At 47.0% G+C, this 25,846-nt stretch overlaps 1 protein-coding gene across 4 annotated transcripts in view; it reads right to left on the bottom strand.

The window, feature by feature from the left end:
* GARNL3 (GTPase activating Rap/RanGAP domain like 3) overlaps positions 1-25,353 on the bottom strand; it is a 121,964-nt gene extending 96,611 nt beyond the window's left edge. Inside the window, exons 1-2 of one of the 4 annotated variants that reach the window (XM_081066183.1) lie at positions 25,330-25,353; positions 10,022-10,216 (exon numbers count right to left, since the gene is read on the bottom strand). In XM_081066183.1, coding sequence (XP_080922309.1) covers positions 10,022-10,164 — 143 coding nt within the window. In that variant the 5' untranslated portion in view covers positions 10,165-10,216; positions 25,330-25,353. Of the gene's footprint in view, positions 1-10,021; positions 10,217-16,968; positions 16,988-24,567; positions 24,742-25,198; positions 25,246-25,329 lie in introns of those variants that run through there. The other 3 variants (XM_081066182.1, XM_081066181.1, XM_081066184.1) reach the window with 3 other exon arrangements.
* Positions 25,354-25,846: the final 493 nt, after the last annotated feature.

Here is a 25,846-nt window from a genome sequence, read left to right as displayed (position 1 = left end):
ATCCTTTCTCTTTTTGTTCCCATACTTGAAATGCTCCCTAAGGTCTATTCATGGCAGGATTTGTCCACTCTTACTGCATCAACATTATTGACACATCTCAAATATACCCCTCCAGGCTTAATTACACTGTTACCTTTCCTAATTCTCCCAGGAGCGCCAGTAGTTCAGTATGGTTTTTCCAAAACTCATCCAATAACTTGTTTTCTTACTTTTGTCGGTGCACGATTGTTTTCACAGTCTCCAACCTATGGAATCACCTTTGATTTCTCCGTCACCCTCTACAGTCAATCATCGGATATCATCCATGCTTACCTCCCATACTTGTCAGTGCTCACCTCCCATACTTATGCAACCCAGCTCCTCAGCCTCATGGGTCCTCACTGCTTTGTCCCCAGATTCCTACAATAGCCTTGTCAGTCTTTCTTCCTCCTTATCCTGAACGATAGCTCTCCAGGCTCTACTTATACACTATCAGTAGGAAGAAACCTAGTGTGCCCTTAGGCCACCCATGCTTCCTGTGAAACAGTTTTTTTCTACTCTGAGCTGAAATCTATCACACCTTAATTTCCACCAGCTGCTCCTCCATCTTCACCCTTTCATTTTTACGTAACTTCTCTACCATCACTTCTAGTTTGGCACACTCTCTCCTTCGCAGCACTCCAGCTACACTGCCTGTCTTCTCTTCCCTTCAGTTTTCTAAGACTCTTCCCATTTTAGGCTCTGGAGTGGTCTCTCCAAACTCCTTCTTCTTCCTGAATATCCCTGCCCGCCGTCTCAGGCTAGAAATTACAAAGAGAAAAATGGATTGACATTTGTTTCTCCCACTAGAGTGTAAGCTTCACAACAGTAGGGGCCTGCTGGTTCTGTTCACTGCAAAACCCTAAGTCACCTAACGTAACAGCTGGCACAGAGTTAGGTCTAGTGGGGTTTTGTTGAATGATGAATGAATGAATGAATGAGGGAATGAATGCCAGCCAACCCTTTGATGCCATATAAAACAAGTTAAGGTCACTTCTACAGGAAAGTCCTTCAAATATCTGAGAAGAGCCATCACATCCCCTATGGTTTTTCTTCTTTAGAGGGGCCGGGAGTGACATGGGAGGGTGATGTGAGCAATCCTATGGGCTACTCTGTAGCTTTCTTTAGGGTGTGGCCTAAGAGACAACCCCATTTGTTCACAATTCCACTTTCAGCTGCTGTTGGAAGTGAGCTGCACATTGTATAGCATGGTCAATTTGTTTCTGAGTCAGACATAAAAATGTTGTAAATGTTGTCTCAGGTTAATCTAAAAAAATTCATTTCACAGGTTACAACAATGCCAGTAATCTGAGCCAACAAAGAAAATGCCATGGGAGCCACCGTAATAAACATACTGTGATGTCACTCACTAGCCATTAGAGCCTGACAAAGTTTACATTTCCTACGTCCAGTGGCTGGTGTCTTTCAACACATTGATAATGCAGTCAAGTACAACGGGCTGACATTGTAACATCAAACAGACATCAGCTGCAAGTGTCAATCTCATCCAACTGTACACTTAGGATTCCTGCAACTTATTGCATGTAAATTATAACTCAATAAAAATTATTTTAAAATGTCCCACAGAGAAAATACATGACTCTGACTCTAAACTTAAGGTAATACTGTATGTATAGAGAAATTATATGTGCATAGGTGTTGCCTGATAGTTATGTAGCCCTGTCTAACCCACCACGAACTCACTGCCTTATCTTAGGCAAGAAACAGCTCCTTTCTGGGCCCTGAGGTCTACAACTGTAAAATGGGGCTTAACAAATTAGTTCAACAAATACTGATAACCATGGTAACTTCCTCATAGGGCTGCTGGTTTTAATGAAAAAATACATATGAAGTACTTAGCATGGTGTCTAGCGTTGAATAGAGTTTGTGCATCCACACTTCTCATTAGGAAGCAGAGTGTGTGTGTGCTTGAAAGAAAACACAAAGAAGGAAAAAGGTATCTTTATGGAAAGTTAGGGACGAGCTAGAATTTGCTATAATCGAAAATTTTCTCACTTTAGGAACATAGCTGTTGGGGAGGAAAACCTTTTCCTCTACCCTGTTAGGTTCTGTGACTGAGGCCTGTAAATTAAACCGACAAAAGAAAGATTAACAGGAGAAAGGGCATACAAATTTTACTTTTAATTATATGTGCACAAAGGCGCCATAGAATAGCAAACCCAAAGAAGCAGTAAGACATAGGGGCTTATGTACCATTTTAACAAAGGGTGACAAATTGTAAAATGACTGGACGAAAGAAAAGGGGAGGGGACACCTTATAAACAGAAATTTATACCCTGCTTTTATGCAGAAGGGACAGAGAGTTCTTCATGTGTCTGCTTTTTCTCAATTGCCTTCAACTCAAAATAATCCTTAGGCCAAAGTGGCAAATTTTGAGGTGGCATATTCTGATCCCCATTCATAGCCAGTACCAATATGTGAAAAATTCTTAGTACGGAACATAAAAGTCAATGCTTCTGGAATTGACTGAATTTTACCTTGAGGTAATCTAGGAGAGGGCCCAGGCTCCTTTTAAAATGATCCCTGTATTGTATTCTAATTTTCTGGACCAGTTAGATCCTCTCCAGGCTTACCTGTGCTCACTTTTCCTCCAGGCACATTCAGACCCCGCAGTAGAAAAAAAGCTGCTTACTCTGTGCTTTTAAGGTCAAACTATACTTTTGAAAGATTTTCTGAAATGTTTACTTCACTAAGCTGCTCTGATTCTGAGATAGTCTGAGAAAATGAGACAACGAAACCAAGGCTGAAGGGCAGTGGTGAGAGAAGTCGGGGAGATATTCTTTAAAGAAAGCAAAATAATAAACGAAACATAGAAATATAGGAGGCAAAAGTATTTTTAACTAAGGACATTTATTACTACAGGAAATGACAAGAAAACAACCAGCCTGCTTCCAAGGCCAAAATGGGTTTTGTGAAAACGAGTGTTGGCTGAGAGAAATTTAGGGCAGGCCAGCTGAACCTATTTCCTTTTGCCTCTTAGAAACAATGATTCTAATACTATCTGGTCACTATTTATAGTGTGTCCTTATGGTGTTCTGCACTGTATTTTCAGATGAGGTGAGCACCAAAAATGGGTTGCTGGTCCTTGAGGGCTATAAAATTGGAAAGAACAGAAAACGCGAATCGTCAACGGAATACAAATCTTAGTAATGGCATCACCTCTTTGAGGAAAAATGATTACTTTTAGCAGTTTTCCCTCCAGGCAATGCTGAGCTCCGTGGTGAGTACGGCACCTGCAGCTTCTGTTCCCAGAAAAAGGCCAGGATGTCCCGGCAGCGCAAGACCATACACAACCTGGAACTCCACGTCACCTGGAAGGGTGAAGACCCACATTCTTCTCCGTTCAGGCCACCTCCCTCCCTGGGGATCTCACTGCTCCTGCACCTTAGAGTGTCACCCCTGTGCTAGCGACTGCCCAGACCAAATCTGCGGCTCAGACTTTGCTCTCCAACTGCAAACTCAAGCTTCCAAGTGCTGGGCAGCACTGCATGGACACCCGAGCCGCCCGTAAGCCATAGCCTGGCCCAGATCACATGTACTCCCACTGGCACGTGCATCTCAGCACAGCTGCCATCTTCCTGGTCACCCAAGGCACCGAGTGCAGAGTCATCTGCATATCTTCTTGGACATCCAGCACCTAATCAGTCACCCGGCCCTGTTACTGCTCCCGGCACAATGTTGCTTCCGGAAGTTGTAGGTTAATATCTGTGTATTTGTATTTCATTCTTTGAAGAGATAACACACTCCCGTGGTTCACAACTCGCAGAGTCTAACAGGCTGGATAAGGCAGTCTCCCCTCTCTGCCTCTCAGCCCACTTCCGTAACTCCCACAGACGCTGTGTGCATTTACAGAGAAAGAGAAATACATATTCCCCCCACCCTTTTTACACGAATGGCAACATGCTATACACAACTCTACTCCTCATTTTTGTTATTTTTCCATTTTATGTATCTTGGTGATCCTTCCAAAGCCATACCAAAAAACTCCTGTATTCGTTTTTATGGCCACATAGTATTCCAATGAGCAGAGGACCCTATTTTATATAATCACTTCCCTAGGTAAACAGTTTCCGATCTTTCGTTATGACTGGTAAGCAGCAATGCATAACGTTGTATGTGCCATTTTGCCCAGGACACGTGTCTCTAAGTCCCTTGACCCTTCTCCCCTTCCATTTCCACTTTCTCTGCTTTAGCTCAGAGCTTCCTTGTCACAGGGCCATCTCTGCTCTGTGAACCTTAACTTACACCCAACATTCAGCGAGCAGTTTCTATGTGTCAGATACTCTGCTAAGACAGGGAAAAACAAGAGCATGAAAACAAACAAAAACAAACAAAACCCCTCCTAACCAGACCCCCACAAATCAATCCTCTCCTGTCTCACCATTGTGAAGCTTTGGGAGCTTATCAAAAAAAAAAAAAAAAAGAATCACACTGCTCCCTTCTCTGTGTTGGCAATCGGTTGAGAATAGGAGTCAGGCAAATGGAAATCAAAATATCAGTTTCCTTACTGTCAAAATTTCATTGGCAAACAAAGCCTCACACCAAAACAGGCTTCCTATAACTTTCCCCCAAGCTTAGACCTTGGACCGGCCCCCTTGGGGGACAGTCTGGTCTGTAGAGAGGCAACACTCGCCTGCCTGGTTGCAGGGGAACTGCTGTGTCATGACTGTCAAACTCCAAAAGGGGAAACCGAGGCAGATGGGCCTCCACAGCTGTCTCTAGAAGACTCAGGTATTCTAGAGTCTTCCTCTTGTATTTTTCCTCTTGTATTTTTCCACGGGGAAATACAAGAGGAGATAACACACATGCTCTGTGGGCAACCAGATCCCAAAACTGAGAGAGGAAAGGGGAAGAGGACAAGTCACCCGTCCAACCTCTTTCTTCTGTGGGAGTGGAGCAGAAGTTTCCTCAGGGAAACATGAGGACAGGGGAATGGAGTGTCCCCTAAAGTAAGCTTGCAAGCTGGAAGCTTGCTTTCCAGCACTGTGTTTTAAAACCAGGCGGTCCTTCACTCAGGAGCAAACAGGTCTTTCAAGGCTTTTGGAAGCTATTTAAAAATGTCGAAATACAGAATTGTCTAATAATTGTATAATGCCTTAATGACAAAGTCTTTCAAATATATGACAGCTTTCCTCAAAAGATCAAAAAGTAAACCATCGCTAATTCAGCCTGAGGAGGGCAATTAAGTCTGAATTATGCTTTTTCAGAAATCCAACTTTCTGGTAGCATATTGTAACTAATCATAGGAAGGATTGATAGTAAAATCGAATTAGCAGATAATTCAGAAGGTTTTAAAAATGTTTCAGACGTTCTTCTCTCCTGCCTGACATCCTTTTAAGGCAGAATGGCCCTGAATAACCATCTTTCTAATAGCTTTCCTTTGTTTTGTCCTAATATACTGAGCTGAAATACCTCTGTGAAGAAATTTTACCTTATTCAGGGTCAGTAATAGCCCTGAAAGGAGGACACGAATTAGGAAAAGTGATGAATGCAGAGGCCTGCAATCTGCCTTCTACCCAAGCCCCTTCCCAACTGAAATTACATTCTCAAAGGTGCACCATGGTTTCCCAATCATCAAATCCAATGGTCAGGTTTTAGTTTTAATCTTCAGATTTTCTGTGGCATTCGACACCTTATGCCAGATCCCTGGGTCCCACCACTAGGGATTCTAATTAAATAGGTTCCACGGTCCCTATTTTTAAAAAAGCTTCCTATGTTGTTTCTATGATCAGTCACAGAGTGCTGCCCTTCTTCTTGACACTCCTCCACTGGCTTCCATGATCCACTCGAGTCCTGTTCTCCTGCCTCCTGAACAGTCTCCGAGGCTCTGTGCTCACCAGGGCCACCAGGCACTCTGCCCTCTGCCCCTGGTAACTGACACTCCCCCACAGAACCGGAAGGGACGTGTGACCCAGACTGGGCAACAAGGTCCTTCACCAGGGCAATTCTAACGGATGGGGAAGATTGTTCCTCTCAAGCTGCAAAGCTGTAAGGATACACCCCATGCTGCCTGAGATCACTCCGTGGGCTGCACGGTGAAAACACAGGATGGCAGGAGATAGGCCAAGAGGCAGAGAGAAGCAGGACTAAATAAGGGAGGGGAGGCTGTGGGAGTAAGAGAAAAACGGCCTGACTCTGCAGCATATGAGACCTTGGAGCTAATCACCCCTGAAGCCAGACCTCCCTTTCTGTAGTTTGCTTACATGAATCTGTCCATTTTCCTGTTTGGCTTAAACTAGTTTGAGTCGGTTTTCTGTCACAACCAACAAGCTCCTCCCTAGTCCACCTCTTAATGGGTTTATTGGCCTCCTTACTGTACATAGCTGTGAAATTAACATTTAAAAATCAGAACCGAAACCATCACTGTCTGCCCTCAAAACCACTCAAAACCAATGTCCTACGGATTAAATACAGCATCTTTCATAATATGTCCCCCAATTTGACTTTGCAGACTTCCTACTACATCACGTGAGAGACAACCCAAGATATGGCCATCTAGAAAATCCTCCTCCCCCCTCTCTACCTAGTAAAATCTACTCAAGAAGGAAAAAAGAAGAAAGGAAGTTTTACTTCATTTTCAAGGTCCATTTCACATTACTCTCTTCAAGAAGACTTTCCTAAGTACTCCCTGCCCCCAAAGATGTAACTGTACCCTTCTTTGGCCTGATGGCATTTATCTAACGATCTTTGTGTTATTCTATTTTGGATTTTGTGCTGTCCCATCTCAGGGTCCTCTTATTAATGGCAAGACCAGACATTCAGTTGCTTGAGTCAAAACTCTGAGGCTCACTTTCTCACCCCATCAAGCCATATTTGCATCAAGCATCAAGGCCCATGCTTCTCTTCCTCTTCGCTATGTCTTAAATCAATCCCACTGCTCCCACCACTCACCAGAATGCTTCCTATCTCCTACCTGCCCACTTTAATAGGTCTCTCTGCCATCAGCCTTATCATACTGCAATCTAGCTGCCCACTGACACCAGCTATCTTTCCAAAAAGCAAATAGCAAATCTGATCATGTTACTGCCCGAACCTAAAGAGTCAGACGGAACTTCTTAGCAGGGTGATTAAGCCTTCCCGCTCCCCGAAGAATTGGCTTGTCTGCCTCCCCAGACTCACTGCTCCCCACTCTCCAAGAAACACGGGCCAAAACAGACTGTTCATGGTTCCCTTACCCTCCGAAGTGCTTTAGTGCAGCTGGCGTTTGCACACGTATCTGGGAAGGGCTCCCTGACATCTGCCTGGTCAAGTTCCCAGCCCTCACGTATTTCCTCCACTGAGAACTCTCCTTAGACTGCCCTAGGTACCAGCCCTTCCCTAAGCCCCCAATTCACTGGCAGGAGATGCTTTCTTTGCATCATCCCCAGTACCGAGCACGAGGCCCAGCTCTGTGCTTGGTCCTCTTCACTGGTGCCCAGTACAGTAGGGCTGTATTCATCACTGGACAGTCCAAGACGCCCTGTGGGCACTTTGCTCCTGACCGCACGGCTGCGCACGCTGGCTTAGGATGTGGGCGCTGCAAGCTCCACAGACCTAGGTTCCAATTCCTGCTGTCACCTACAAGCTGTGCGTCCTGGACAAGGTTCTTCATCTTTCTGGACCTCAGCGTCCTTCCTTGCCTGTAAAATGCAGCTAACAGTAGCTACCTCGTCAGGTTGTTGTGTGAAGACTAAATGGGGAAACACATTTAGGATGTTTGGGTAAGTGGTTGGTATACAGGTGACCAATGAATATTTGTTGAATGAATGAATGAATGAATGAATGAATGAATGAATGAATAAGCGGCCCACAGAATGGCAGTTCTTAAAGATACATTTTCTAGCCCGTTTTCAGAGAACCCAAAATCTGGATCCCAGTAGAAACAGTTTCAAGTCTGACCTTTGAGGCCCCTGAGTCTGGGGTCCAGCCCTTGGCCGGCTCCCACCCACCCCATTCTCGCCACAGCTTCGCCAGCCCCGCAGCCACCAATCACCAGCGCTCGGTCCCGCCCCCAATCAGATTCACCAATAGGGCCAGGAAGGCACCTCCACACGCTGTTCCCGCGGCGTCTCATAGGCTCTCCCTCAGTCCTGCCCGCCCTTTGACCACGTGATACCCGCGCAGTGCACTGTGGGGCTGGTAGTCTAGAGGCGGCGGTACCGGTCGGACTACTGTGAGGACTGGAACTCTGGGGCTCCAGGGCGGGAGCGGCCCTTCTCCCCACCCCACCTTTGGTAGATGGAGCCCTGGCGTTCCCTTCCTTCCCTTGCACAGCGCCAGCGCTGCCCAGGACGCTGGTTACCAGTGGCCTCCAAGAAATGGGTGCATTTCGCTCAGAAAATTCAGTACTCACTGAAATTTTAGATTTTCGTTTCAGATCAAGGAGACATTCAATCCCCATATTCTCATTAATGCACGTAAAGGGCTATTTGTGGAAGGTACAGAGCTACCGTGGTAGCTCTGAAAAGCTAGCAGTGACTCTAGACTTCCCCTAGCTCCCCTGGAGAACAGAACTAGCAATTATAAATTTATCCAAACTCTGTGAAGCTTGTCTATTTCAAACTGCATTATCTTTAACATCAGAAAAGCTAACAAAGGCTCCCCATCACCTAAGATATAAAGTTCAGACCCTTTAGCTAGGCATATAAGGTGCTTCATAACGATTTTGTATTTATGTGTGACCACATTTTCAAAACAGCCCTTCTCAACATTTGCTGCACATGAGAACCACCTGGAGAATTTTACAAAATACTGGTATTTATGCCAGATTCCTGGAGGGATGGTGCAGGTTCCATGTTTTTAAAGCTCTCGGGGTGACTCTCGTGTACAATGGGGCTGAGAACCATCGGTTTAACGCCTATCAATATTGCTGGCACACGCCGGCATGGATCCTAGCCTTAGCTCTGCAGTCTCCTGTTTAGTGACCTTCTTGCCCCTTTCCTGCCTGGCGAAGCTAAAGTGCCACCCTTTTCTTCCCAGGCCTCCAGCAGATTGCTTATTCCTACTGCACTTGATACATGCTTCTTTTCTAGCAGCAGCACTAGCGTTATCTGGCCACCTGTCTGTCTCTCTGGAAAGGCTGTGAGTTCCTGGAGGACAAGCGTCCTGAAGAGTCCTCCTCACCCACTGCGGAGCCCCTGAATGAGAATCTCTGGGGTGGGCCTCAGGCCTCAGTTGTTTCTTAAGCCTTCCCTCCACCCAGGTAATTCTGACCATGTCCCTCGCTAGGCATTAGCTTCACAAAAGTAAGCATCAGTGAATATTTATTGATGAACATTGAATTGATGAAGCACCTCATTTGTTGCATTTAGTTGCCTTTGGTTCCCCTGGAGAGCTAAGCACCCTGTCTTGTAGTATCTTCCTCATTCATTTATGTATTCATTCATCCAGCAAATATTAGTGCACAGGGTAACAAAACCCTGGGGATTGGGGGGGGGGGTAAACAGGGAAACATAGTTACCACTCTATGGGACTTAGAATGTATTAACATATTCCTTACATTTTAGTTATTTCTGTTACTTCTTCTGAATAATATTGGATTTTTTCCCCCTTTTAGATACTATTTGATGTTCCAGTGTAAGGAAATCTCTGATTCTCTTATTACCCAAAATGTTGCTGGCACACAGAAGGCAGTCTGTAAATGCTTATGGCATCTAAGCACCACATTGCTTAGCCGTTATCACAGTTTGTCAGCATGTGTGTGACTGTTTGATTAATGGATATCTGTCCCATGAGCTGTAAATCCCCTGAAGACAGGAATTGAATCTACTTTGCTCACGATGCCTGACACAGGGCCTGGCTGAGTAGGTGCTCAATGAATATTCCTAAGTAAATAAACACACTTACAGTAAGACATTGTTAAGAACAGAAATGAAATCTCCCAACAAATAACAACTCCTTCTCCCCCCCCCCATTTCCCCCAAACAGATAACGTTCTTCCTGAGGGATTTCAAGTGACAGTGAGCACGAGCGCAAACAGATGATGCTTTTTTTACTTACTTACAGGTTGACCTGGGACTCTACTTCAGGGTCTTTTGTTGGCCATGTCTGGAGGGGCTGGATGCCAAAGGAGAGAGATGACTTTGCTTTCCACAGAAGGGTGTGTGCGATCTGACCGCCACAGGACCCCTTGGTCAGCGGATCCATCCTTGGGCCTGGAGGCTGAGGTGTTGGACTGAAGCAGGAGTTGGGAAAGGCACTGGGAACAGAGAGGGATGAGAGGCCGATCACTGGCCGATTCTAGCACTCCGACCCAGAGGCCAGCCCCGTCAGTAAGTTAGAGGGGAAGCCAAGGCCCTCCCCAAACCCAGGTGCCCCACCAAGACTGAACCACGTCCTGAATGATGCCCGTGCACCACACGGGAGATGAAGGCATCATGCCCCTGGAACCGTCCAAATGCAGTCACACCCGAGCGCGTCATCCACACTGCCACGTCAGTGGGGTGTAAGGTGAAAGGACATTGAGCCTTTAAACCGTCACAAACCTCCTTAGGAAAATGCACCATTCATTCAGGAAGGGACAGCTGTGTCTAGAGTGCTTTGGGAGAATAGTTAGTGGTGGGACCTTATGGCCTTTACTCTGTTAGTCTAGGGGAGCTTGGATTATCTCCTGATTTCCAATGGAAACTTCTGAAAGCCATAAAAAGGGCCTACGCTGGCAACAACACGAGACAACAAGGACCAAACCCACATCTCAGGAGTAATGGCATAGGGCACGGAAGCTGTGGACGCTTGCTGAACTAATGCCTGGGCTCCTGGGAATAAACTGAGACCTGCATCCCTGCGGCCTGCGTGCGCCTCTCTCTGCTGATACAATGAGGAAGGTGGGGAAGGTGGCTCTGGGGTGACAGCTGCTTTGTTAGGGAAATGTAGGCATCGGCTCCTTCTGACTGGAATTATTTTCGGAGCCAATTAGCAGTGTTCTTCACTCACATCTACCTCGAGGGACAAACAAGCAAACAAAATCCAATGACTTGGAGATGGAAGAATAAAAAGCACCCTTAGGTAACACTTGGGTCGAAATGGACTCTTATAACATCTTCGTAATAAAAACTGTGACAAGGCAAGAGACAGAAGGCTGAGTGGTTCGGGGCAGTAACGGAGGTGAACCACCTGCTCAGGAAACACTCGCTTGAGGCCAGGTTGGATACCACGAGAAGTGACTCCATACAGCCTGGGTATCTGGAGCCAGACAGACACTGCCCACTCTCAGGCTGCTGCAGTTGTACCAGTTGGGCTGCAGGCATTTTTTTTTTTTTTTTTAAAGTCACTTGCCAGGTCCTCCTGGCATTCGTCCTTTCTAAATGACGACCCAGTCCCCACCTCACCCACCCATTGCCTTTCCTGGCCTGGGAAGCCCACCTCCTGCAGACCTGACCCAGACTTCTAGGTGGTCTCCCCCTCGGCTGGCTCCCCCTTGGAAGCAACTAGATAGACATGAAAGGCTCAAGCCTTCCTTCCACTCACGACAAATGGCAAGAAGCCAAGGTATCAGCTGTTCTTTACTCAGTGGAATCCCAAGTCTTCTGAAACTCAGTGTCACTGAGGATTATGTCCGCCTTAGCAATAAACAAACAAACAACAAAGCAGGGCTTCCGCACGGGAGACATTCTTTTTTCTCTTTTGAAACCGCTAGATTTTTTTAAATTACAAAAATAATAACTTGCTTGTGAGAGATTAAGAAAAGTGCTCTTCTGTTAATCACGCAAGTGAAAAAAAAGTGCTCCTCAAAGAAACTGATAAGGGAGTGGAGGAAGCAGGCCAGTGACATGAAGTTCCATTTTCATTTCCCCCTGGGAAGGGACAGCGTCAACTTGCGTCAACTTGCGTAAAGCTGGGCTGGGCAGCCTGGTCGCCACTTGCCTCAGGGGATGACTGAGCACGGGAAACATCAGCAGTCAAAATGAGACGTGTGGATATAAAATACCCACCGGACTTTGAAGACTTAGTACAAATAGAAACAAATCTATATGATCTCATTAATAATTTTTATATTGATTACATGTCGAAGATAAAATAGATTAGAATTCCTGTTAATGTGGCTCCTAGAACATGTAAAACCACGTACGTAGCTTGCTTTATATTTTGGACAGTGCTGCTCGAGGTAGATGGAGCCTCAGAACTGTCCCCCGGGACAAGGAGCCAAGGACCGGGGGTTGCGTGGGATGTAAGCTCCCAGCTCCTTGACGCTCTCTGCACACGGGGCCAGGACAGCCCACCTCAGTCACCCCAGTGTGGCTGCTGGAGTGACAGTAACAGTGCACAGGGGTGGCGAGGGGACAGTGTCCACAACACCCCACCTCCACCTGCTGTCCTCTTCCCACTAAATTTGGTCCGATTCTTATCACTCCTCTCTCGACGTATCTGCAAAGCTTTATGTGGCACGTATACATAGACTAGACAATGTTCTTTGACTTGCTTTTCTATTTAAAACATAGTCGCAGACATCTTTGTAACTCAGTAAATACAGGCCATCCTTAACATGGAATATTACAGAACGAGATAACTTTATACAAAGGTGACTTACACAGTGGAAAATTCGCAAACTTAATTGTCTACCTTCGTATATGCTCACATTCTATTTAGTTTATTTTGATCTTGGAATACTAAGATTACTTCATTGTCTTGGCATGTTATTTTCTAGCCCTTTAATTTTTAAATTTTTGTTTAAAAACACTTAAATGCTAGTTCTTTTAAACCTTTCCCATCATTTAATCTGACCTTTTCGCTATAGCTTTACCCTTAGAGTTTGAGTGTTTTTATACTTTCATCTAGTTCTTTAGCTTCATTTTCTAACCTCGCAGATTCAGTCTCGTCACTGTTAATTTTAATCCTTTTACTCATTTCTGTTACCGTTCCTGGTTTTAACTTCCTAATTTAAAAAATGTGCATTCCTCTTAATCTTCTGACATATTTTATCTTTATTGTCTCACTATTTAAAATATTCAGCAGTTGAAGAACTTCTTGGAAAGATGGCAGAGTAAGCGCTCATTTGCATAACTCCTTGGAACCCATGGAAATAAGCAAAAGCAGCCCAGTATAGAGAAGAAAACTTACTGAAACAAGAGAATGGCCAGATTCTGTGCTATAACTCTGAAGATCTGTGTGGATAGATGGAGGCCAACACCAAGTTCTGCGTATCCTGTGCAATGTGAGGGAAATGAGCAAGAAGGTTCTTGGGGCCTGGCAATGCCCGATTTGCAAGGAAAGCTGGAAGCTAGGGTTGGACTGGGCAAAAGCTGTTTCTTCTCCTTTTTTTATTTTTTTTTCTCACTGCCCCAGCTTTCTAATATGAAGGGGGCGCCTAATCTGAGGAAGGGCTGAGGAAGAGAAGGAAAAATATATTTTAGGAGGCATGTGAACCTCTGTAAAGGTGTTAATTTACAGCACATTTGAATCCACAAAAAGATCCACAAGTCATGGGAAATCACAGCGAGCCAGGCCCTCTTTGGAGGGGCCCGTTTGCCCTGAACTTGGAGGGGGACAGCTGAAAATTCAGGAGAAGTCCTGCCATGAGGTCACATACACCACAGGCACAGGGGACCCTGATGATGGGAGGGAAAGCCTGGGGAGAGAGGGAAACCAGATGGCACGTTCCCACTGCCCCTACACCCTTTCCACCTCCCAAGAAGCATCCAGGCCAGACCTCCAGCTCAAGCTCTGAAAGAGAAGATTCACCATTGCTCAGACAAACAGGGAGGGGCGTCAAGGTGAATCTACCCATATTGTTAACCGGCCAACACAGACCTGGACCAAACTGCCTTCGTTCAAAGATGAACATGCAGGAATAAACTAGCACAGGACCCACGAAATGAGGTTTGCAAACGGCAGAGGAAGAGTACAGATCAGAAGATTTTGCACAGGGATCAGATGAGAAATTTAACAGCTTTGTTTTCTCAAGAAAATGAAAGAACAAGAAGTCTCTCAAAACAAAAGGTCAAATAATACAACAGTTTTCACAGGCTCTAGGAGAAAACTGCCAGAATATGGCAAGAAAAAGGTTGATTCAGTGTGGAGGTGCTTTCTGGGAGTGGGGTGGGCCTGAGGACAGGAAATGAGGGTGTCCAAGAGCGGATCCCCCGTGTGGCGTGCTTTTGTACATGTGGAGGTTTTAACTGGACTGAGAAGAACCCTCAGAAGCCGGTGTAGTTTTCTCCTCTCCCAAGCTCTCAGTGTGCCTTGAGTGTTGAGAACTGGGAGTCTAAAAAGACGGCACTAATGAGACACGTGGCCTATTTCACAGATAGCCAGCCCTGTGCTGAAGGCCGTGGGTAAGCAACGGGGTCCCTGAGAGAACTTGTCACTGAGCTCCGGAGGGCGACCAGCAGCTGCGGTGGCCATGGCCAGGCCTGCTGAGGCCCAACGATGGAGCACGAAACAGCACAAAGAACACCACTGCAGCACACACGCCGTCTCAGACGCTGTTGGGCCGACCCCTGAACTCAGCAGAACCACGGAAAAGGCAGCAAGGTCTCAGTTCCGGCCCCTTCACCCTGGCCGTGGCTGGTACCCCCTGTGGGGCCACCTGCATCCATCACTGCGCCTTGGCCGTCATTCCACGGGGAGCAGAGGGAACTTCTGGGAGCTGCACGCCCTCCCTTGCATTCTTGATCTTGTACATTATTCCTTGGTCTGATTGTTGGCTGAAAACAACTTTAAACGAACCAGAAATCACCATTCTTGTCTATCTTTAAACCAAGATCAGCTTTTTGGGATCTGAGCTGGCTCAGCAGGAGCACCCCCGCAGAGCTGGGGGGCGGTGGGAAGACAAATTCCCACTGGCCCCAAAATCTAAACGTTCCCCTCCCACACACAGCTGCTGCCTGTCCTGTCACCTTCCTCCTCCATGGCACACAGCACAATGGAAGTCGCCCTGGTTACACACTTCTCTACCGGTACCTGGTATGCTTTCATCTTCGAGGGACGGCCCCACTCTGTCCTGCTCCCCGTGTCTCCCCAGGGCCCAACACACAGCAGTGCTCGACAAATATCTGCCGAATGAAGTACTGACTATGTGAACGTCAAGAAAAGGAGAAAAAGACACCCCTGCCACAGAGACACTGACTTGGGCTGTGTGGCTTTCTGGAGTGAGGTCATGGTCGCTTCAGGCAGACCGCTGTGGGACCTGCTCAGTGTCTCTGCCAGCCTCTGACAGGCAGGGGCTCTGTGAGGCCTGTGACATGTACATCTGCAAAACATCACCCCAGGCCTGGTCAGTGGCACTGACACGAGAAAACACTTAATGGCCGGCAGCTCTGCTAGAGACACTCTTCCCACTGGTCACAAAATGCAAGGCAGGCGTTTGCATCCTACTTTCCACTTGGGCTAAAATTATGGAATCACTGACACTTCCGGTTGGAAAGTCCACTTCAGGCACCCATCCGAGGTGTGGTTTCCCATTTTACCTCCTCGCCCACTAAAGCTGCTCCAAGACCTGCACGCCAGGTGTGCCCTGGCACACCAGTGTACAGGAAACTCCCCGAGTGTGCTGCTAACTTCTGGCCAATGTGTCAGATTTATTTTTGCTGTACTGAAGAAAAGATGCTGTTTGTGGCAGATTCCGTGGAACGACTTGCTCAATACCCATTTCAATCCCATCCCAGTGTGCAAAGGTGGGAAAGCTAAAATGTACACCTCCCAACCTCCTTGGCAGTTCCAATTTCGATTCCACAAATCAGATTCAATCACGAGAGACTCGGATTTGGAAGGGAGCCAGGCAGATTCAGAGAGAGGATACAGGGCATCATTTTGCTTTGTAGGTCATGGTGGAGCTGTGTTGCCTGTGGAATCAGCAGCTTCTTGGTTCTAGGGCTTTCCGAGGCAGCAGTGGCAGCTTTGGGGATCGAAGCCGAGCTGGCAGTGTGGTTCCACAGTTGGCTGAGGTGGCAGCAGCTTCTGGATTGATCAGCTTCTTGTTATGATGTGGCAGCTTTCCTGATCACAGTGGAGGGCCATGGTCTTGGGGGCGCGGAGCTGCTCTTGGAACTCGCGCTGGAGTCGCTGTCCAGCCCTGCCGACAACTTTGTAAGCACCGAACTCCCCATATCACTGTTAAATCTGCTCTGCTTGTAGCAAGTAGACTGCATTCTGTTGTTGGCAACAGATTACCACTGCTAGGCCTTCTGTAGTGGCGTCTGTCCGGGTGGATTTTGAGCTGAACAGTGCATGTGACCCTAAGCAGAGTGCAGAGCAGGGCACAACCTCCTTCTGGTGGGTGCAGCAGTATAACTTCCAGTGGGCAATGGAAAGAGACTGTGTGCTTTTATGGGAATACATAGGAATTCTGCCTTTGGAGTGTAAACGAGGGCTTGCTCAAAGTTCTAGGTACTTCTGCTCACACAGCAAAGAGGTGCTGAAGGGCAACCAAAGAACAGCACCCCAATCCTGGTTGCTTCTAAGGCCACTGCTGCGTGGGGGTGGTGACTGTGCTGTCACTATCACTGACCTGCGTCGCGCTGTTCACGGGCTTTTCGAGTGTGCCACCAAAGATTATATCAACTCATATGCGTTGCGGAAAACACAGGAGTTGAGAAACACTAGTCCAACCTATAGATGCTTTAACATCTCCAGTAATAAAAATGTGTCTGCATCTTGAAGTCAGCCATGGTAGCTCAGGGAGCACCGACTGCTGGGGTTTCTTTCATGTATGAGGTCACCTGTTTTATTATTCCTCATACCCACTGTGAGTTTAGGTCTAGCCTGGGGCCATACACAGAGTGGGCCTCAGTCCTTTTTCATATGATACCTTTTCAAATGTGGGAAGGCAGCTATTATATCCTCTGTAAATTTTCTCTTTTTCAGGTAAAGCACCTCCTACTGAATCTTTTCTCATTCCTGGATCATTCCCATCAGATATAAACATCTTTATAAAACAAAAGCAAACAAAAAAAACCCAACAACAACAACCCCAAACCAAACAAACCAAATCAAATAAACAATTTTTCAACTCACATCCCCTCCGCCCCTGTAGAGTTGGCTATATTCGTTTTCAGTTCTCCTTTCGTTGTTTCTTGACGCCAGTCCAGTCAGACTATCTTCCTCACTATTCCCAAGAGCCAGCTCTTGTAAAAGGCCACCAATGACACACCTGACGCTAAACCCAATGGTCAATTCTTAGCTCTTCCTTCTGTTTGACCTATCAGCAACAGAAAATCATTCCCTCTCTCTTTTTTAGAAACTATTTATATTAATTTCCTCAAATTAAAAAAATATTTAATAATATCACGTATCCATGATTCAATAATTTCATATTTAAGTCTCAAAGTCTAAATATTACTTGGGATTGCTATGAATAGTTAACCAAAGTTCAGCAAATCACAGTCATTCTTTCTGACTCACAAAGTTTATGTATTGATTCCCTTTTTGTAAAGACAGATGGTATCCCTTTTACCCACTATTCACTGTGATTCACAGTCACGTTAAAGAACAAAACAAAGATCCTGATGCATTCTTCCAACCCTTCTTACCTGAGTATCTGCACCGTCGGATATGGTAGCCCCAAACCACACTTGGCAATTGAGTACTTAACATGTGGTTAGTCTGAATTGAGATGCGGGACGTGTAAAATGCACACCAGAGTTTACACAGTATAGAAAAAAAGGTAAATTATTTTAATTATTTTTACTATGGACTACATGTTTGACAATATTTTGGATATTGTGAGTTAAATACAATCAACTATTAAAGTTAATTTCACCTGTTTCTCTTTACTTTTTAAAATATGGCTGCTAGGAAATTTTAAGTTCCATATGGAATTCTACACACTGGCTATTACCAGAAGAAGCCACTTGTTTCTTTCCACTTAACATAATGAAAATCCCAGATCTTTTTCCAAGTCAGAAGTATAAACTGGCATCAATCTTTTTAACGGATGATTAGTATTGTAGTGATGTAATTCTGATGGATTTTTCTTTTTAACTTACAAGCAATCCAGCAGCGAGTAGCCTATATACACCTCCTTGAGCACTCACACTGCATTGCTAACTTGTATTTGTTTACTGTCTTCAAGATCCTAGCTCTAGAGTCAAGCAGATGTGTGGTCTATATTTTCCCACATCTCTACACTTGCACGCTGCTTTAGAACTGCCCCACCCTCCCCAGAAAAACAAGCAGTGAGTCTCACTGATAGGCCAAATCCCTTATAATTTTCCTACAGTATTATTTGTCAGACTTCATCTCTGTTCGGATCTTCAGGTCTGGAAAGCAGACAACCAAACATAATTTTTCATATTGACCTTCCACAGCAAAACTAATTCGACTATTGTCTTCCTCTAAGAAAGGAAGCTGGTTTGTATTAACTTAAACTCTTAGTGAATAATAAAAGATTTTTTTCCTTCTCATAGGAGAACAGACATAATATGAAAATTAATTTTCTTCTGTTGGCCCTAAGAGCCCATTATGTCAGCCCAATAAGGACAGCCCTTAATAGTCTTTCCCAGGAAGTCTGCTGTTTTTCCAAAAGAAAACTGACAGCAGCAGATTTATTTGTGATTAAATATGAGCTTGACACAAACAAAAAGACATAATATGGAGGAACGAAGACTATGAAAAGAGCTCGCATTACTTGTTCACAAAACTACCTAAAAAAAAAAAGTCTCCTGGAAAAAATGAAAAAAAAAAAATCTAAGAATCTAAGAGTCAGGAGAAACATAAGGAAGAAGAAAAGAAGGCAACCCAAAGCATAATGGATAATTGTTCTTTTCTGATCCTCTCTTGGCCAGGCAAACCATATTCAGGAACAAGTAAGCATTTGTCTTGGCATCAAATTTGTTCTCACAAGGCATGAGTTATGTACATTACTAATAAGGAAGTTACTATGTAGGAAGCAATATTTGGGAAAGTAGAAAATGTTTTCCATTTGTAATTCCCAATCTTCTGTCTATGTAGAAGATTGCACCCACTCTGGCTAAACACAGTAAGCATAATTTAACCATTGAACGAAGGTAGTCTTTTACAAGAACTTAAATAAATACAGAAACCCCAATGCTGTGACTTTGGAGTGGCATGTGGGTATCGGTATCTTGGAAAGCTTCCCAGATGTAATTGCATTCTGCCTCTCTCTCCTTCCCCCGCCCCCCGCCCCAATCTAGTAGCCATCCCTCTTCTGGTAATAGCACTGATTTTTTTCCTTTGGGCAATCACTGTCTGTTGGTCTCTATGGATGGAAGTGATCTAATCCCTCAGTTCTGGGTTGGGCATATGACACGGGCTCAGCCAGTTAGCATGTTTTACTTCCTTCTGGCCAAAATGATTGGCTCAGGGACGAGCATAGAACCCAAGAGAGCCAATGAATGTCAAGCCTGGGACATGCTCTAGAACCACTGAGAAAGAGGCCCTATCTTTCTGCTGGGGTTATCCATTGGTAGAAAGTAAGCCTGGTATAGTTAATTTTCTTTGCCTCCATGAAGAAAGACCTTGAGAATAAAGCCAACCCAGAAAAGACAATTGACATTATTGTCAATTGCCTGGGAAAGACTGATGACATTATTTGAACACCTGGCTCTGTCCTCTCCCAAAGTTTGGTCTACCCCAGCATTTTGCAATTGCATGACCGCATGATTCTCCTTTGCTTGTTATCCATAGCCTTCGATAATCTTTAAAACAAAAATTAACAACTGGTAAGGCCCCAATCAGAAAATATGGCAATGAGTTACTAATTCAGCTTGTGGCTGAAGAACTCTTCAATGGTGATTACAACTGGATGGCCGGAGTAAGAACCACTTGACCGAGTCTGCACCCCACAATCAAAGCCCCCACCTTTCACCTGGAGTCAGAACTGCAGGCATTGCTGCTGCAAATGATTATGAAAGCAGAATCATGAATGATGGCTGGCAAGTATAATGAAGTAAGCTCTGACTTTGCAGTTAGGGAAAGACAAGAGAGCTGCCCAATACTAAAAAGGCTTGCCTTATCCTGTCGTGGGCTCCCTGCATTACCTTCGAGGACTGCTTTTCAAAATGGATCAGCAGTGCTGGCATTACTTGTGAGTTTGTGAGAAATACAATTCATAGACCCACCCGACCTAGTGAATCACTGGGGGTGGGGCCCAGGAAACTGTTTAAGTAGCCCTCCCAGTGAGTCTCGTGTGTTAGGACTGAGAACCACAGTATCCCACTAGAAACTTGTTCTCAGTTTCCTGAGCTCCATTCCCAGAGATTCTGATTGAGTAGATTTGGGCTCGAGCATGAGAATTTGCACGTCCAACAAATTCCCAGGTAACGCTGATGCTGCTGGCCCAGGGATCATACTTTGACTACCATTGTTTGCGGTGTTGACCTAAGTGATGTGTTAAGTTCCCTTCAGGAGAGAATCTCTGATCTTTAGAATTTGCCTTGCAAAATCAATCCTACTAATACATAACCCTGTTAACACTGTGACTGAAACGGGGTCCGGTGTTGTAGCCAAAAGGACCCAGCTCAGCAATAGAAGAATAACTGAAAATAACTCGGGTTCATTGACTGTATTTCTGAATCACCACAAGGTCACCAAAGATAACAGATCTATTTTTTTGAAATATATCTTAAAGCAACAAAACAATTGGGAGACCTATTGGCCTCCTTCATACAGAGCAGGTATTTCTGGTACCGCCCACCTCTAAACACCCCCATAAAAGTTTTTTTCCAGCCAATCCTAACCAGCGCCCTGAGTACCTATAGTCCTTCTTTTCTATCCCTCTCTTCCTAAATCTGCAGCTTGAACATGCAAAACAGCAAGGCAGGACCTTGCTCCGGCAGGCAGAGGAGGAAAAATTGAATAGGCAAAGCTAGCATTTTAATGAGGCAAGGGAAAGGAAAGGTTGAGAACTTTCATATAAATGTTAACCGTTTTTGTCCATAAAGGTTACCATTTAGTAAGGCTTTGTGCCAGATGTTGTTTTTTAGCACTTTGCATAAGCTAGTTCCTTTAAAGCTCACATCAATCTTGTGAGATATGTGTTACTGTCATTTTACACAGGAGTTAACCAAGCCTCAGAGGAGTTAACCACTTGTCCCAGGCCACACACACAGCAGGTGAAAGGACAGAAATTTGAACGGAGGTCTGTCTGAGTCCAAAGCCCTTGTTCCTAAAAACCATCTGAAATACCTTCTTGTGAAAATCAGGACACATATATCTAGGGCAAGTGGTCTGACCACAGAAGCACCTCGCCCTACGGCTTCCAGATTCCCCAGCTGGCCTCTCACCGCCACCTGCCTGCATGCCTAACACCTGGGCCACTCCTTGCTCCTTTATATTCATTATGCACTGTGTCTGCCCACCAGTTATCAGCTGATGTGGGATATTTAGCAAAGACAGTTGCCATCCTGAAAGTAATGCCTCCCCCCCACCATGTCAACAAGATGATTAAGTAAATATAGTTTAACCAGATTCTAAAAGGCCCTGAGCCCGAGGCAGTGACATTTAAACTTGATCTGACAGGAAATGAGAAGTCACTGAGGCCTCTGCAGTAAGGGGGGCTAATCTGCCAACGCCCCCACAAATGAGGTGAGGCTGTTCCCCACCCCCCCTGCAGTCCATCAGAATCAACTACAGGGCTTCCTTCATATCCCCACACCCCACGACCACCCTGGCCTTTCTGGAACAATCGGCCTGGGTAAGGACCCACATACTCGTATGGTTAAGAACTTTCACAGGTGAATCTTCTGTTAGCCTGAAGAGTCCATTATGTCTGTCCAATACAAGGTAGCTCTTAATAGTCTCACTTAAACGTGCAATAATGTAGATTAATGGATTAAAGAGGTAATTTTTTTTAGAGCAACAAAAACAATAGGAGAACTATAGCCTAAACATTGATCTCTTTTAAGTTAGGGAAGTCTTTCCTAATTAAGCATAAACCGGAGGAATAGATTTGACTATATTAAAAAAAATCACAGTAAAAACTTTAACAAAAAAACACCACAAAGTTAAAAGGCAAATAATGAACTGCAATAAATATTTGCTACATATTTGACCAAAAAACTTCATTCCCTTAATAAGTAAAAAGTGCTTCAATTCAATAAGGAAAAAATAAACATTCCAAAGGGAAATGGACAAAGTGCATGCATATATATTTTATTTAAAAAGAAATACAAATTACGAATAAACATGAGAAAAAAGTTTCACCTCCCTACTAAACAAAAAAAGTCAAATTAAAACACAGGTACCGCGTTGGCAAACATTTATAAACGACAATGTTTAGCACTGGAGATGAGAAAAAATAGACACACATATATGCTTTTGGGAGAACTGTACAATGGTACAACTTCTGGTGGCATTATGTTTCAAAAGCCTTTAAACTGGTCATTGTCTCCAATACATTAATCCCTCTCACTTCTACGAATTTACCTGAAGGAAACAGAGTACCTCTTCATACATAGGCTAATGCACATGGATTCAATGTGTCTTTAGTAAGAGTGACAATCTGGCAAGAAACTGCATGTACAATAATAAAGGCGGATTAAATAAATTGTCCTCCAGCAAACATAAATTATTTTTGTCACCAGAAAATTGGTAATCATTATTTCTAAAGCTTATACTGTAGTATTATGGAGTGTTCAATAGAGAAAAAAAACCTCTGGAGGCCAAGAAGTCCTTTAGTCTTTCAGGTGGGTAAGGTCACGAGGAGAAAGGAGAGGAGGGTAAAAGTGAGCATTCAGAGCAAGAGAAAAACTTTCTATTTGGTGCTGTCCACTATTGTAAACATTAGTCACAGGTGGCTATTTAAGTTTAAGTTAATGAAAGTTAAATACCATTTAAAGTTCAGTTCCTTAGTTGCACTAGCCGTATTTCAAGTGCTCAGGAGTGATAGGTGGCTGGTGACTACCGTTTCAGACAGCACAGATTAGAGAATATTTCGCAAGCTCTATTGGACAGCGCTCATCTAAACTTACTCCCTCACACCTGGATCCAGCGTGCAGCCGGCTTTGGGCTCATCTCTTCAGCCTCATCTCTTGGTACACTCTTCCCCATCCTCACGTTCCAGCAACAAGAGAGGAAGCACCAGAAGGACAGAGATCGTATTTGTGTGGTCCTCCCAGACAAATAGGATCTCCCAGGCATATTATCCAGGTAATTATACACAGCGGCATGTGGAAGAGCCAATAATGCAGACTGTTGATACAGCACCAAGTTCACCCTGGGGTTCAGGGAAGACTTCCCAGGGGAGGAGGGGTTAGGCATTAACCACGGAAAAGAGCATGATATGAGTAGAGGTACTGATGAGAAAAAGCAAGCATAAGAGAATTACCAGCTGGTCAGGCATTTAATCACTCAGCAGATAGTGACTGTAATGGGCTAGGCCTGAGCCAGGCTCTGCAGACAGAGCAGGGACCAGGACGGCAATGGCCCTTGTCCTCATGATGCGTATACTCACTCTCATCCAGTACTGCAGGAGCACCAAGGGTGAGGCAAGGTGTGCAAGGACTCATACCTCATATTAAGGATACTGGTTTGCTTTTTAGCCTAGCAGTGGAACCCTCTTTTTGGCCTCCTGGCTTCTATCTCTCCTTGTCCCCTACCCCCGTCCCCATCTGTGGGAGATGGAGAGCTCCTGATGGCCGGCGCGGGGGAGGGGCGGGGGGAGAGCGGTTAGGCAGCGGGACTGGCACAGCTGACAGTTTGGGTAAGACCCTTCCTGCAGACAGTGAGGATGTGGATTTGAGAGAAGAAATAAAGACGGGAAGTCTAGTGGAGAGGCTGCGGGAGTCATCTAGAAGCGCGTGGGGAGCTGAAAAATAGCAGGGCCAACATCAGCGACGTTGGAGCAGGAGAAGGCACTCCAAGTTAAGAAAATGCCCTCGGAGGGAACCGGGCTGGCAGAGCAGAGGGAGCGCCGCCAAACCCGGCGAGGGAGGGCGTGTCTGTGGGGCAAGGTTCCAGGGAGGAGAGGGAACCGAGCCTCTCGGGAGAGTCCCCAGGCCAAAGGAAGGAGGGCAGGAGGGGCACGGGCACCCCCAGCGGAGGAAAGGTGTCAGCGGGTCAGAGGGGCGCGAGAGACCTCACCTGCTGGGGGCCACACGGCGCCAGGATGGGCGGGGCTGTGAGGCAGCAGGTGTGCGTTACCTGCGGAGCGAGGATGGGGAGGCTGGGGCTGGCCCGGGTCCTGGGGAGGCTGGGGCTGGCCCGGGTCCTGGGGCAGCGCAGAGAGGCTCCCTGGAGGAGGGAAACCTCCCTTGGACTTTAGAGGGGCTATTTCCCGACCTTGTCCTTGAGCAATTTACAAGCGGCGGGCAGGGCATTCTCCACAGCCCGGATTCCGCCTAGAGCCAAAGCTCTGCTCGGGGCCTGCCAAAGGACCGACGCTTTGCGGGAGTCTCATCTGGTCTGGATTCCCGACGCTCGCCAGGTTCTTCTCTGGGGTGACCCCCTTCGCACCTGCCGCTCGGATGCTCCAGCCCCCTCGATTCCCCGCCGCTCGGCCCAGGCTCTTCGCCGGATACCCTCAGACCTCCCCGCCAGCGACCGCACCCCGCGCCGCGGCCTCGCAGCCCTCGGTTCCCTCCGACCTCCACCCCCCACACGTGGCCGGCTCCCCGCTTCTGCCCCTCCCAGCCGCACCCCTCCTGGCCGCGGTACCTGGGGCTCTCGAAGCTGCACCCCCTGCGCCGCAGCGCCGCCCTCTTCTGCCGCAGGAGCGCAGCGGCCTCCCCACCGAGCTCCTGCTCCATCGCCCCGGGCGGGGGCCGCGGGCTCGGGCGCACTCGGGTGGGCTCGGGCTTCGGCGGGCCTCGGAGGGCCTCTAGGCTCACGCGCCGCAGCCCACGCCCCGCCCCGAGCGCCTCCGCCCGGCCCAGGCCCCGCCCCTGCCCCGCCCCGAACTTCAGCCCAGCCCACTCCTTGCCCCTAGCCGAGTCCAGACCCCGCCCCGAACTTCAGCCCTGCCCACTCCGTGCCCCTCAGCTGCGTCAAGACCCCGCTCCAGGCCCCCCGTTCCCGGAACTTCAGCCCAGCTTACCCCACGCTCCTCAACCCATCCAGTGCCTCGCCCCGTCCCCGCCCCGCACTCTAGCCACGCCCATCCCACCCTGGTCCCTGAAACCGTTTCTCGGTACTGGTTCTCCGCACCTCTGCTAGACACGCACACGCGAAAGGCCCATTCAGCCCTGTCTGTCCACGGCACCCTCCCTCTCTTTGCCCCTTTGCACCAACGCTGGCCCAGGTCACCTATCCCTCTGCTACAGAGCTCCCGCGAGGTCCCCGCCCTCACCCCAAGGGTCGGCTCCCTGGAACGTCGCTCCTCCACACCTCAGTACCCCAGGCGCTCTGTAATGCCCGGCGTCCTCTGGGAGCCGCCCTTCCCCGTGCCCCGCCCACAGGCACGGCCCCGCCTTTTCTCACCAAAGCCCCCATCCTGCGCTCACTCTCGGGGCCCTCCTCAACCCTGCGGGGAACAGGGCTCCGCCCTCAGCCCCGCCCCTCCAGGCCCCGCCCGCGATCTGGCCCCGCCCATGCCAGCGGCCCCGCCCACTTCCCCTCTCCTCCGCGGGTGCTCGGGCGGTGCTGGCTGCGCGCAGGGGCTACATGCCCACCTTCAAGGCTAAACAGGCTTTCTGCCACAGTCTGAGCTCGCTCGCGGATCTCTCCATCCACCAAGAGGAAGTACTGCTGTTTCCTGGTGGTCGTTTGTGGCACCTGACGCAGTGAGGCTGGGGGGCTGGAGCTTTGCAGGCCACCAATCGTGGGTTCAAGTCTTGCCTTCATCACTGTGCAGCCGTGTGACAACCACCGCATCCCACCATCCTCCTTCCCAGGTCAGATACATCCGTCTCAGAGCCTTTGAACGCTGCACCGGGGCCGAGGCAGCTACCCCATCTGGGTAAAGCGAGGGGGTCACTGTGCCGTCTAAATCGTGCGG

This window comes from Rhinolophus hipposideros (genome assembly GCF_964194185.1).
Source record: "Rhinolophus hipposideros genome assembly, chromosome: 11".
NCBI lineage: Eukaryota > Metazoa > Chordata > Mammalia > Chiroptera > Rhinolophidae > Rhinolophus > Rhinolophus hipposideros.
The sequence above is the reverse complement of the archived record's forward strand: the minus strand, read 5'-3'. Positions and strand labels throughout refer to the sequence as shown.